The 13,527-nt window shown below is 55.0% G+C and overlaps 1 protein-coding gene across 1 annotated transcript in view; it reads left to right on the top strand.

Annotated features, from left to right (window-relative positions):
• LOC119110320 (homeobox protein Nkx-6.2) overlaps positions 1-8,785 on the top strand; it is an 18,169-nt gene extending 9,384 nt beyond the window's left edge. The window contains exon 3 of the mRNA XM_037234096.1: positions 8,504-8,785. Coding sequence (XP_037089991.1) covers positions 8,504-8,665 — 162 coding nt within the window. The 3' untranslated portion in view covers positions 8,666-8,785. The remainder of the gene's footprint in view (positions 1-8,503) is intronic.
• Positions 8,786-13,527: the final 4,742 nt, after the last annotated feature.

Raw genomic sequence — 13,527 nt, 5'->3', positions numbered from 1 at the left:
AGCTTCATCGCCGCGGGCGTTCCGTCAGCGGTGCCGCTTCATCGCCGCGGGCGTTCCGTCAGCGGTGTAGCTTCATCGCCGCGGGCGTTCCGTCAGCGGTGCAGCTTCATCGCCCGGGCGTTCCGGTGGCTTCATCGCCGCGGGCGTTTCCGGTGCAGGCTTCATCGCCGCCGGTGTTCCGTCAGCGGTGCAGCTTCATCGCCGCCGGCGTTCCGTCAGCGGTGCAGCTTCATCGCCGCGGGCGTTCCGTCAGCGGTGCAGCTTCATCGCCGCCGGCGTTCCGTCAGCGGTGCCGCTTCATCGCCGCAGGCGTTCCGTCAGCGGTGTAGCTTCATCGCCGCCGGCGTTCCGTCAGCGGTGCCGCTTCATCGCTGCAGGCGTTCCGTCAGCGGTGCCGCTTCATCGCCGCCGGCGTTCCGTCAGTGGCGACCGCGCCGAGCTCTCCGAATTGTCTTCCTAAGCCGCGCCGCTCGGCGCGCCGTGTCTTCAATCTAAATCATCCGGGCTTGTAATGTTTTTAATTTTCTTCTGACAATGGAATGGATGCTGCCCGGCTATCCGTCGTAACGGAGATTGGCCGCCGAGCGCTGCCGGTTTATCCCGCCATAATTGGGGATCAGTTCCACTGTATGCCGGTGAAATAAGAAGACAAAAGGACTCATGAATTATCCCGCTCGGCGACGAGGCCGGCGCGCGCTGGCGCCAAAACCGCGCGCGTGTCGTGGCGCGCCCCACTCGTGGTCGTTATCAGCGTTTGATTTGTGTTTGGTGGTTTAATTTTATCCAGACAACATTGAGAAAAGCCAATCTGCGCCGCCTCCCCGTGATTGATATCGGCGCCATTTGAATTTAAATAGTGAGCCGGCCGGGGCGGGTACAAAGAGGCAATAAAGTCGACTAGGCTGCGGCGTCGCGGCGGCTGGCAAGACGACGACCACATCGATGGCGGCGAGATAGCCCCTCCCCCGCGTTCGCCGCCGCCGCTGCGCCCGCGCCGCGTCGCACCCGAGCCGGGTACTCAGGGTGACACGATGGGTGGGGTTAACTTCAGCCGTGGCTGTTTCATCTCCATGCTGATGCGAGTTTGCGGCGCGCTTGCAGAATCAGTGGACTTGGAGCCGATGCCGAGCCGATCTGAGACCATCAGAACCAATGTGTGTTATTTTTCCACTAAGCTGCCCGTTCCAGCGTTTGTTCCCAGAAGTAGTGCGAGCCCTTCTCAGTGCTTCCCTGCAATTACAAGTGCTGTCACTTATCAGACCGTCCCAGTGACTAAAGTCATGACTTGCGGGGCGACGAAGACGGATGAGATTTCAATCTCCCCTGCCCTCCTCACTCCGCCGGATGCCCTTCACTTTCTCCTGCCGGCTCCCCCACTGGGAGTCACCTGCCTGCCCGCTGGCCGATCATTTAGACGTATCAGGCGGCTCTGGCACAATGGGGCGCCCCGGGGCGGCTGGGTGCGCCCCTCGGCAGTCCCCACAGTCACACCTGGAGCAGCCAGCCCGCCGCCAAATTAATCCGCGCACAATGCCGCTTCGCCCGGCCGACCGGGGCCCGCCGACCAGACAGGGAGCCGGAGTCAGGCCGGTCCGCCGGAGAGGGAGGCACTCGCCGGACAGGGCACTGGACTGCGGGACAGTGTACCAGACACACCGGTCAGACAGAGAACCGGAGTCGGGCCGGTCCGCCGGAGAGGGAGGCACTCGCCGGACAGGGCACTGAACTACGGGACAGGGGACCAGACATGCCGGCCAGACAGGGGACCTGACCAGAACACCGGAGAAGAGACCGGACCGGAGCACCGGGGAAGAGACCGGACCAGAACACGGGAGAAGAGATTGGACCGGAACACCGGCTGATCATGGGTGAACCACACTCACCAAAGCTCTGGCAGTTCCTCATTCCACATTTGCCATTACATCTCGATTTCTTCGCAGTTGATTAAAAGCGCGTTCTTTTGTTTCAATTTAGTCACGTTTACCACCTCGAAGTATCCAGACGTCGGCAATCGCCTGCACCCCCTCATACACGGAAATAATGTGCGAAAATCGCTTCTGCAACACCAACAATCCGGGCGCCGCCCTCCGCCACTCAATCTGAGCTCGCATGAATTGCTGCACGTGCAGGCGATGAGGTGGCATTCCGCTCCAACCAGCAATCGGCGCCCTTCTGCAGCATTTGGCAGCATCTCGTGACGGGCGGACGAAATGGCGCGCATCGCTGGAGCATAATGTGGCCAAATTTGCCGGGGATATTGTTCATTTTGCGACGCCGGCAGCTGTCAGTGACACTACGGACGGGCACAATAGTCACGCTGCATGGCTCTTTTGGGACGAATTGGCCTTCCATTAGGTCAAACGATTATTTCGGCCCCTTTTCACTTAGACATGGTTAACTTTGTGCCTTCCTCCCCCACTGCCGCCGAGTGTGAAGGGTCGGACTGTGTTGAAACACAGGGGGCTTTGTGGTAAGGATGAAAAGACGGCATTTGCACAACAATGGCGTCGGCTAATTGATGTGTAATCTAATACAAGGGGCAGGGGAGGCGGCCAATATCCGACTGGCGCCATTGAGCGTGCGCGCGCAGACTGCGGCCCCGGACCCAGTGCTCCGCTCTCTGGCCCGGCTCATTTATCCCTCACGATCGGCGTCTCTAATCTGCGATATGACTGGCGCGGTGCACCGTGTAGGTGGAGAGAGCTAGGCCGGCGGCCGAGTCGGCAGGGGGTGACGATCAGCGGGGGCAGCTGCGGCCTGGACTCGGGTGGCGTCGGCGTCAGCCCGACGGTGATCCTCCGCCTCTGGCGACAGTAGCCGCCTCATCCGCTCCCAGCGCCACTATAACCCGGCAAATAAAACACGACGCTCATTGTGCCTCTGTTTATCGCGGCCGACTTTACTGCTTTCATTACGCCAAAGATTGATTTGTGCACGCTGTAAAGCGATATATCAGCCCGGCCTGCGCCAGCATGCATCCCCGTAAACTTTTGTGGCTTCCGTCGCAGATTGAGAGGATTTGGCCTGGTGCAAAGTATTAAAACGGGCTTCTAGATGTCCCGCGCTTATTTCCAGGCACTCCCTGCGGCCTCGTCCGGCCTTTACGGGCTGATTTCGTATTCTTTAAGGCTGCATGGAACGGTAGTAATAAGCTGACCCTCACTTTACTGCCGGGACAGCCAGTAGCCTGCTTAGCCTCGCCATTTTTATTGTCCTCTTCGCGCCATTTTTATGATGTTTTACGCGCTCTTTACGGCCGGCCGGCGCTGCCTGGACATGACCTGGGTTCGAACGGCGCCGGGGGTCGCTGGGGAGCGCGGTTTAATTTGCCGGCTTGCGCGGCCGGGCACACGGGACCAATAACAGGCCGTGTCGAAAAATGCCTCCGAGAGGTGGGCCGGCCAGCGGTGGTGGTCGGCATATGCAGGATGTGCGTGACGACGCATTACGCACTTTCTCTACGCAGCCCACCCCCCCCCCCCCCCAAAATAAGTTGACACACCAGCGAGAGTGGGCGTGTATTAAGTGTTTTCAAACCATGTCGACATGTTAAACGCGTGCTGATGGGCATTGCAGGTCTCTATATCGAGGGGCGAGGGTCTGTTTCAAAGAGACGTGATTTTATTTATCTTACTCAGGCTGTTTGCTGTGGCGTCCTAGCCAAATGTGTGGTGCGAAACATATTGCAGAGACGCATTTGAAAATTGGGTCTGACTTTGCCATTCAGAGGCAGCATGTCCGAAAACGACATGTCATTGTCGAACATTTTAGTTTCCATTGCGTCACAATAGCACTAATAAATGGCGTCCCAGCACAAAAAACTGCCCGATTTTCGCCAATATCTTGTTTCAACTTTGACACGCACACGTATGTACCAACGAAAAATGTGCTCCACACATGCGCGTCGTGCACTCTGGGAACGCTTTTCCAAGCAATATGTGCAGGACAGCGGTGATGATCTCCTACCATACATTTTGCGCCTGAATTTGGTTTATAAAGCAGTGAGCTGCTCCATAAGCTCAAAATGTCGACACAAAGTGTATAATATCCGTATGGTTGGACACGTTTTTGCTCACCGACACGCGGCGTGAACCACGGCTGTATGGCAATAACGAACACGCTGGAAAATACGTCCAAAAGGCGTTCGTTACCACACTTATGGTCATAACCATGTTTACAGACGAAGCGTAGCGACAATAAGCATAAGCAGGCATAAGCATGTACTTTTCTTCTTCTTTGAGAGCGCAGTGCACAAACTAACTGCAGATTGTCGTATAAGTTTGTTTTTTGAGAACATACACAAATAAGCAATGTTAACTGAGTCTTACATGTATGAGTTTCGATCCGTACGTTTTAAGTCATGCCGTGTGATCTTTGTGACGCTTAAATATGGTAGTCATGCCCAAACGCTCAGCTCGAGATTGCGATTTTAGGCCCTTACCTTAAACTGGAACAAAGATCACACATTCATGGTCATTCGTCCGGTATCAGTACAAGGCTACGAACTGTTCGCTTGAGTCAAACAAGATTGCTTCAATGTGTATGCTTAACACACATTTTCATGGAAATAAAAAGCAAATATAATACCGCTAAATTAGCTTTAACCCGATGTCATACACTATAGAACCGGATGGCTTTATAAATGGCGCCGAGTCTCCAACTGTTTTGTGATGTTAGTACGCCACTGTTTAAGGCAAGTTAGTATCTGTCAAGTTTGTTGCAAGTATTGCTTGCTGCTTTAAAGGAAATGCTTCAGATCTGAAGATGCTGAAGTAAGCATCAGATATGAAGAAACAAGCTCACTTATAACTATTGGCATGCTTTTAAGTGGGAAAACCTGCTCTAGACAGCATAACTCTCTGCTCAGCACATGCTCTCTCTCTCTTCTCTCTCTCTCTCTCTCCTCTCTCTCCCTCTCTCTCTCTCTCTCTGTCTCTCTCTCTCTCTCTCTCTCTCTCTCTCTCTCTCTCTCTCTCTCTCTCTCTCTCTCCTCTCTCTCTCTCTCTCTCTCTCTCTCTCTCTCTCTCTCTCTCTCTCTCTCTCTCTCTCTCTCTCTCTCTTTGTCTCTCTCTCATGCTCCTCCTACATGCGCATGATTTGATTACGTCATCGTACATTGCGCAACGTTGATTGAAAGCCAATTAACTCTAGTTATATGTGGAAATCGCCATGGGTTATGGAATGGCAGGAATTGAATGACATTATTGTGACGCCATAAATGCCGAGGTAACTTTGAAATGATCTCCCCGCCATGCCTTTCCTTCATTTTCGCGGGCGTGTAGCTCAGAAACTACAGGGGCTTAGGTCTTAAGAAGGTTAGAATTGTGAACAGCACCGGAAGGTCTCCAAGATGGCTGTTTCAGTTCAAAACCCCACATAAATGTGGGTCACTCCGTTTAACTTAAGTGTTCAAAGGAGAATGATGCTCGTTGACGGCAGCTGCGGTCTGTGTTTCGGGCCACAATCTATTATTTCAGACAGCGTAAGTTAGTCACAACAGCTTATAGAAATCAGTGTTTTAGTACTGGATATTTCAGCACCAGCTGATTTCAAGCTTTACGCATTCATGCCTTGTTATAATACAGAACCTAAACGAATAAATGACAACACTTAGTGCTGGATGATATCTACTCATAGTATGTGCTAAGTTTTGCTAAGATTCATACATATATACGTATACATATATGCATATATATATATATATATATATATATATATATGTGTGTGTATATATATATGCAAATTTATCAAATAAGAGTGTGTGTGTGTAGGTGTGTGTGTGCGTGTGTGTGTGCAATTATGAACAGCATAAGCGGACTGCCTTGAGCGGTTCCACACCCCTGGCAGCCACCGTGAGCTGGGGGACGCGCCTCCGTCCGTAGTTCAGCCTCTGCGCCGGTCGGCACGTCCCACGGGCGACGCTGAAATTTCATTTTCTGCCCGGCCATCGCCGCGGCCGGCCGCGTGGCCATCGTGGCGCCGATAACTTTCAGATCGGCCCGGCTGACGCTGCGACGAAACCATCGACTATCATTGCAGCGTTCATCGACACAATTTATCGCTCCAATTGTTCAACATCTCAATTGATTAGCCGAGTCCCGCGATGGCCCATTCGGCGACAATGGACCGGCGAGTGGGGGCCGACTACCAACGACCGGCCGTCGCCGCCCGTTATTGCCGACTGCTCTCTGCGGGCGGTGAAAATTCGCGCGGTCCGTCCCCGCCGCTCGGTATATTTGCACAAAATACGGCGAGGGCGGGTGGACGGCGCCCCAGTCCGCCCCGACCGTCTGTTGCCTAGATGAGGTAAATGGCGCGACAGAGGCCGGCGGGGCGCGGGGCGGGGCGGTCCGTCCGGGGTGCCGACGCCGGTCGCCGCTGCCAGCGGGCTGTAGGCAGCCGCCTGCCGGCGGACCGGGGCGAACGCAGCTGTGCGTCGGTCGAGGGCTCATTAGGTCCCGGAGCGATTGCGTCGGCCGAGGCGAGGGCGAGGGGCGGGTTTTTGTCTCTGTTGCCGCTGCGGCCGCGATGGAGACGGCTGGCGATGCCGAGCGCGGTTGTTGAGAACGATGCGGAGCTTTGGGATGGTTCTGCTTCAAATGAAGCCGGGTTAGTGGGTGTTAATGGATTTGTATAGGAATGTGACTTAGACGATGCGGAAGACACACTCAAATTGAACGCACCGCATAGGGTATATCTGTTTGGATGTGGCCATAAATACGAATGCGATGGTATTTCCATTTGTTATGTTTCGTTTAACCTAATAGGCAGCGTAATTTCAAACAGGACGTTTGCCTTAACGGCCAAATTCGTAAGATATTTGCTTGATTAAAATGCCACACTGGAAAAATTTGGAACAACTTTTTTTGTTGTAACCCAAGAAAAGCTGTTCGGTGACTTGCTTCACACATATTGATACTTACAGTTCTAGTGGAAATGATTCAAAATTATTTTGAAAGCAGAAAGCACAAGCGAGCGTAATGGGAAGATTCATGGATGTTGGATGCTGGATGCACGCACCCTTACACACTCGCACATGTTTACATGGCATTGTCAATGTTTGTAATTTTTTATTTCGAGCCAGGTCCATGAAAAGTTGAATTGCTTATGTGCTTGCAAAATTATGCATACGTCCCTGCATAGCGCGTATGTACAGCTGTTCCCACCAATAAGCTTCTTCAAATCGTCTTAGAATCGTCGAGGGTGTGGGAAGTCGTACTTTCCCAGATTGTCGTGCTTACTGTGTGCGAGCGCAGACTATCGCCCCAAACAAGCATGGGACCACAAATCCGTCGTCTACATGGGCGAACAGAGGCATATCTTCCAAGCTATGAACAAGTGGCTTTGTCACATCTGTAGCCAAACACCATGCGTCAGCGGCCCGTCGACAGGGTGAAGTGAAGGCAAACAATAGGTCTCGCCGGACCCGGCCTCCCGGACAGCGTGACGCGGGCCCGGGCCTTTACTGAGCTGCGATACTTAAAGTGAGTTTTATTAGGAGTCGGTCATAGCAGGTTACATGGAAGTAGCAACAGCTATCACCCGATATACGTACGTTCCTACGATACAGCTGAGGAGTTCCCAGAGGAATGATGCAGGATGTCCCTATTGTGCAAGTGGGAAATTTGATATCGATTCCCGGTGGGAAGAAATTCATGTATCAGAACAACTCGCATATATATGGAGTACCTGCAGCAGGCAATGTACAAGTACGAACAAAATCCCTTCCCTGCACCAGAAGGGAGGCAAAGGCTGCTCGCTTAAGAGCATGTGAACTGGGCAAGGGTGGAAAACACCAAAATAACCAAATATTTTAATTTCAATTTCGTAAGATTATTTATTTCAGAGTGAGTGTGTGTGTGTGTGTGTGTGTGTGTGAGAGAGAGAGAGAGAGAGAGAGAGAGAGAGAGAGAGAGAGATATATATATATATATATATATATATATATATATATATATATATAGCAAAACACAGCCATAGAGCCTCAAATGCTGCATTTATTTGTATGGTCGTGTGTTAGGAACTTTTGAATATTTTGGAAGGGAGATGATACCCCACTGTATACGACTTATATGGTGGTCTCATACAGTGGGGTATCTCCCTTCCAAGATATTCAAAAACTGTTAACACACAATCATACACAGCTCAATGCAGCATTTGAGGCTTACGTAAGCTGTTCAGTGCGTTTGCGAGGAACATTATTTACATAGAAAAGACAGCAGCAATAGACTTATTCCTCGGAGAAAACCAGAAAATTATGTGAGTTGACATTTCGGCAACATGGCTTTGTCGAAACGATAACATTTGAGGCTGTTCAATTGTGTGACACAAATAATGTGTTATCCACCATCTCTCGAGCTCACTCCTCATCCTGCTCTGCTCTCTTCCTCTCTCCCTCTCTCCCTCTCTCTTTTGCTCTTCTCTGTCTCGTCTGTGACGCTTACCCGAGACCCCGGCCCCACATCCCGAGCCCGGCCCTGACATTGCCGTCGCGCCGTTGCAGGTCTGGTTCCAGAACCGGCGGACCAAGTGGCGGAAGCGTCACGCGGCAGAGATGGCCACGGCCAAGCGGAAGCAGGAGGAGGCGGTGGAGGGCACCGAACCCGGCTCCGACTCGGACGACGAGCGAGCCGCCAAGAAGATCAAGTACGAGACGGACGAGTAGGCTGACACGGCCGCCCAGCCACACCCATTTATCGCTAGTCATTGTTAAATGTGTACATAACCATGTTCACATGTTACCGCAGTTGCACGCTTTGGACGCGCCGGCCGGCCAGGCGGTGGGGCGGGGGAGAGGGGGGGGGGGGGGGAGGCGAGAGAGTGGCGGACGGAATCGAGAGTGACGTTGCTGAGGCGTGCCTGTGATTGGCCGTCTGGGCCCTCGGTGTCGCCACGCTGACCAGTACAGATGGCCGGTCGGACTGAGTGTAGACGGGCGCCTCGCGACGCGCCCGCTTCTGTACTCGCAATGCGTTGTTCGGTGTTTGGAATTAGGTAAGGTCTTGCTCTTGAGTTTATCGTGGACTGCCCATCACTCCAGTCCACCACGCTTGTACATAGTATACAGACAACGCCATCAAAACTTTTATATTAAACCCCAGTGGCTGTCAGGCCTGTCGGCTAGAAGTCACGTCAGTGCTATTCTCTTTTAATGTGATATCCAGAAATGCGATGTAAATACGCCAATAGATTGATGTCCGAGTCATCCGTTTGACAGTGTATGAATGTTCGATGAAATGCGACCGACATCGCCCCGATGAAGTCATCCTCCAACTTGGTGAGCCGGCATGAAAACGTCGTCGGGCGCGCCGACCCATCGAGCCGGCCCCAGTTCTTGGAAAGTTGTCGGCGCGCTGAGTGAAGGCCTATTCCGACCGACTCGGGTGCCGTTCTCCGGCAATAAACCACCTCAGCTAACAAAATTCCCTTATCTTGCACGGCTGAGTTGATGGGATGCCCCCATTCCGCCTCTTCTATCACGTCACATTATGCAGAAACCATTGGGAAATATGATGTTTTATATGCCATATCCGAGATTAAACCGAGGCCTTGAGGAGCCGCGCCGCGTCGGCCAATGGCGGCGCTCGTATTTTCTCGCCGACCAATCAGCGACCGGCACCGCCCGACGCGATGATGTAAGATTATGGGAGAAAGAGCTTTTATGATATTGAGGTTGAAAATAATATTATTGTACAAAGATGAAGGATGATAAAGATAAATCGGTCGGCTGAAAGATTATTTGTCATCCCGGGAATGAAACGCCGGAACAGCCTAGTCATCTGGGTGTACTGCTGATGGATTCAGCGGGCGAAGAAAATCCCTTCGCCGACCATGCTGGCTGGCGTCGGTACCGGGCAGAACGGGCCGGCCCACGCTCCGCCACAGCCGCCGGTATTGGCCGACTGACGCATACGTATTAATGTGCGAGCCTGCGCGCACACGCCGGCGATCGGTGCGGCTGCGGTGATTTATCCGACGCCTGATGGGTACGCTGCCATCTCCTCCGCAACCAATCAATCGGAGAGGGCGACGCAGGCGGTGAGAGGGTGCCCGCGCCGTGTGGGGTGCTGTTGGTGTTCTCGTGGGGCCCCGCCGCGTGCTGGGTGGGCGTGGTGGCTGTGCAGTGTACAGGATTTTTCCCACTTGAGAATTTGACGAGGTGGATGTTAATCTCCAGGGATCAAATAATCGTCCATTCCATGCTGGCCCAAGCGCTGATGATGGCGTGGTCCAGAGTTTGGATTATTTACGCTGTGGATGGAACTAGCTTTTTCTGCTAAGAGCTTCTGCACTTACATGTGCAGCATGTTAGCCGTGTTAAATACCGATTTCCCCGGACTTGTATGCAGATTTACAGGGAAATCGAGCGGTGCTAAAGCACGCTTTAAATTCGTTACTTAGCCTTGCGGGAAGGCTGAACGGCTGCAGCCATGGCAAGCAACATTATCTCCACTAATGTAAATCGGCTATTTGTGGTAACATTGCCGCAGAAACTCAAAATGGGATGCAACATACTTGAAAACTTTTGTTCAAAGCTCCTGCATTTTTGCAAAGTGCTGTTCTCTTTACGCCACAATATCTTGGAAATCAAATGTAATTAGCGGCGCGACAAAGAATGCTCAGGCGGCTCTCCTAGACCCAACGCATGTAACATCGCTGAAACGTTATCTTTAGAGCCATATCCGCGTTCAGAAACGTGTAAGGGAAGGTCAGCAATATCATGTCGTGACTCCTACACGACTTCATGGAAGTAGCAAGCCCACACGACGCCCCCTACTCTTCGGACAACACCAGCATGTCATGACCCCCGGACCGGACCCACACACGGCTTCCTGCCGCGGCGACAACGGAGGCCGTTCATGTACCCACACCCGACCCCTCCCCTGCGCCTCAGCGAACGAAGCCCCTCGCTACCGTGAACCCATCGGCCTGCCAGGCCTGCTACCATCGGCGCGGGCCCCGCGTCGACGCGGACGTGCGGCACGTGTCCGGGTTGTCGGCGGGTGAGGACCGGCACGTGGCGGCCGGCGGCAGCGGCGCCGGCCGGCCGCTAACAGCCGGATTAGCGCCGGCCGGGGGCCGCCGGGGCCGCCCGGGGCGCTGCCGCCGTCGGCCCCGCCGCGATATTGCCGGACAGGGCGGCGACAAGCGTGAACGATACGGGAAATCGGATAACGACCGGTAAATGAGCGGCCCTGAGCTGCGAGGCTCGGGAGGGGCCGGGGCTACATCACACGGGGGCTCAGAAGGGCAGCGGGGCTACATCACACGGGGCTCAGGAGGGGAGCGGGACCACATCACGCGGGCTCAGGGGAGGCCGCGGGGCTACATCACACGGGGGCTCAGGAGGGGAGGCGGGGCTACATCACACGCGGGCTCAGGGGGGAGGCCGCGGGGTACATCACACGGGGCTCAGGAAGGCAGCGGGGCTACATCACACGGGGGCTCAGGAGGGGAGGCGGGACTACATCACACGGGGCTCAGGAGGGGAGGCGGGGCCACATCACACGGGGGCTCAGGAGGGCGGGTACATCACACGGGGCTCAGGAGGGGAGCGCGGGGCCACATCACACGCGGCTCAGGAGGAGGCCGCGGGGTACATCACACGGGGGCTCAGGAGGGAGGCGGGGGTACATCACACGCGGGCTCAGGAGGGGAGGCGGGGCTACATCACACGGGGCTCAGGGGAGGCGGGGTACATCACACGCGGGCTCAGGAGGGGAGGCGGGGCTACATCACACGGGGGCTCAGGGGGGCCGCGGGGTACATCACACGCGGGCTCAGGAGGGGGGCGGGGTACATCACACGCGGGCTCAGGAGGGGAGGCGGGTACATCACACGCGGGCTCAGGAGGGGAGGCCGGGGCTACATCACACGCGGGCTCAGGAGGGGAGGCGGGGCTACATAACACGCGGGCTCAGGGAGGCCGCGGGGTTACTCACACGCGGCTCAGGAGGGGAGGCGGGGTACATCACACGGGGGCTCAGGAGGGGAGGCGGGGCCAATCACACGGGGCTCAGGGGAGGCCGCGGGGTACATCACACGGGGGTCAGAAGGGCAGCGGGGCTACATCACACGCGGGCTCAGGAGGGGAGGCGGGTACATCACACGGGGCTCAGAGGGCAGCGGGGCTACATCACACGGGGCGCAGGAGGGGAGGGCGGGCTACATCACACGCGGGCTCAGGAGGGGAGGCGGGGCTACATTACACGCGGGCTCAGGGGAGGCCGCGGGGTACATCACACGGGGCTCAGAAGGGCAGCGGGGGCTACATCACACGCGGGCTCAGGAGGGGAGGCGGGGCTACATCACACGCGGGCTCAGGGGAGGCCGCGGGGCTACACACACGGGGGCTCAGAAGGGGCAGCGGGGCTACATCACACACGGGCTCAGGAGCGGCCGTGGGGCCACATCACACACGGGCTCAGGGGCAGCCGCGGGGCCACAGCACGCACGGGCTCAGGAGCACCTGCGGGGCCACATCACGCACGGGCCAGGAGCACCTGTGGGGCCACATCACACCGGGCTCAGGAGCAGCCGCGGAGCCACATCACGCACGGGCTCAGGAGCAGCCGCGGGGCCATATCACGCACGGGCTCAGGAGCAGCCGCGGGGCCATATCACGCACGGGCTCAGGAGCGGCCGCGTGGTTACATCCCTCGAGGGGTGGGCAGGGACAGTGAGACTTCTGGCAAGCGTACACAGAAAGGTCAATAAGGCTAAATCACGTGAAGCTCAGAAGGAACACTGGGACTCCAGCCCGCACAGCCGCTGGGGGAACAGTAAGGCTCAGTGGCGTAGCCAAGCAAGGAGCATAAGGCTTCCACCTCTGGAGGTAAGCGGGCCATTTTGACGGCGAAGCCGATACCTTTTTGAGGCACCCGCTCATTTCCTGAGCGTATACAGGCTAGAGTTAAGAAGTCGCACTGGTTAATCTCCTAGCACGTTAAGGTTTGGATAACGGGCAGGTTTGCCAGTGTGTGGTTCTCACACTATCATACATACACCTAAGGTGTGTGCTTTTATTATGATACGTCATTAGTGGCCTTGCATAGTTGTGTATTTTGGGCCAGTTTCAGTCATTTTTCTTCCCCTGGCTACTCACTAGTCACGCTGTGCGAATTGCATCACTGTTCATCGAAAGTGAAATCTGACCGGTTTAGTTTACTGGATGATTTGTGTGCCCGCATTTTTATTTTCTGGGTGTGCAAACGCTTGGCTTCCTGCGCGGCTGGACTGTTCCGCGGAGCACAGAGAATGGGATGAGTGTCACACTAACCTCCGACTGTACCCAACTGTGGTGCCGACCGTGGCTCATGTTAAATGGTCTGTAGCTATAGCTGTTCTGTTCAGCATCTCCCGTGAAATGAGTTCAGAAGCTCGTGTGCCTGGGCTTATTCTGATCCGCCACATACGCTAACCTCATGTCAGTGCACCAATACATGCCAGCGTATAGTGTTGTACTGTACAGCACACCGGAATGCCATCTGGTTAAGAAGGCGATTTAGGACCTCATCGGCACAGCAA

The sequence above is a fragment of the Pollicipes pollicipes genome, unplaced genomic scaffold, assembly GCF_011947565.3.
Source record: "Pollicipes pollicipes isolate AB1234 unplaced genomic scaffold, Ppol_2.1 Scaffold_7231;HRSCAF=8579_pilon_pilon_pilon, whole genome shotgun sequence".
NCBI classification, from domain to species: Eukaryota; Metazoa; Arthropoda; class Thecostraca; order Pollicipedomorpha; family Pollicipedidae; genus Pollicipes; species Pollicipes pollicipes.
Note: the sequence above shows the minus strand (reverse complement) of the source record. Positions and strands in the feature narration are given on the sequence as shown.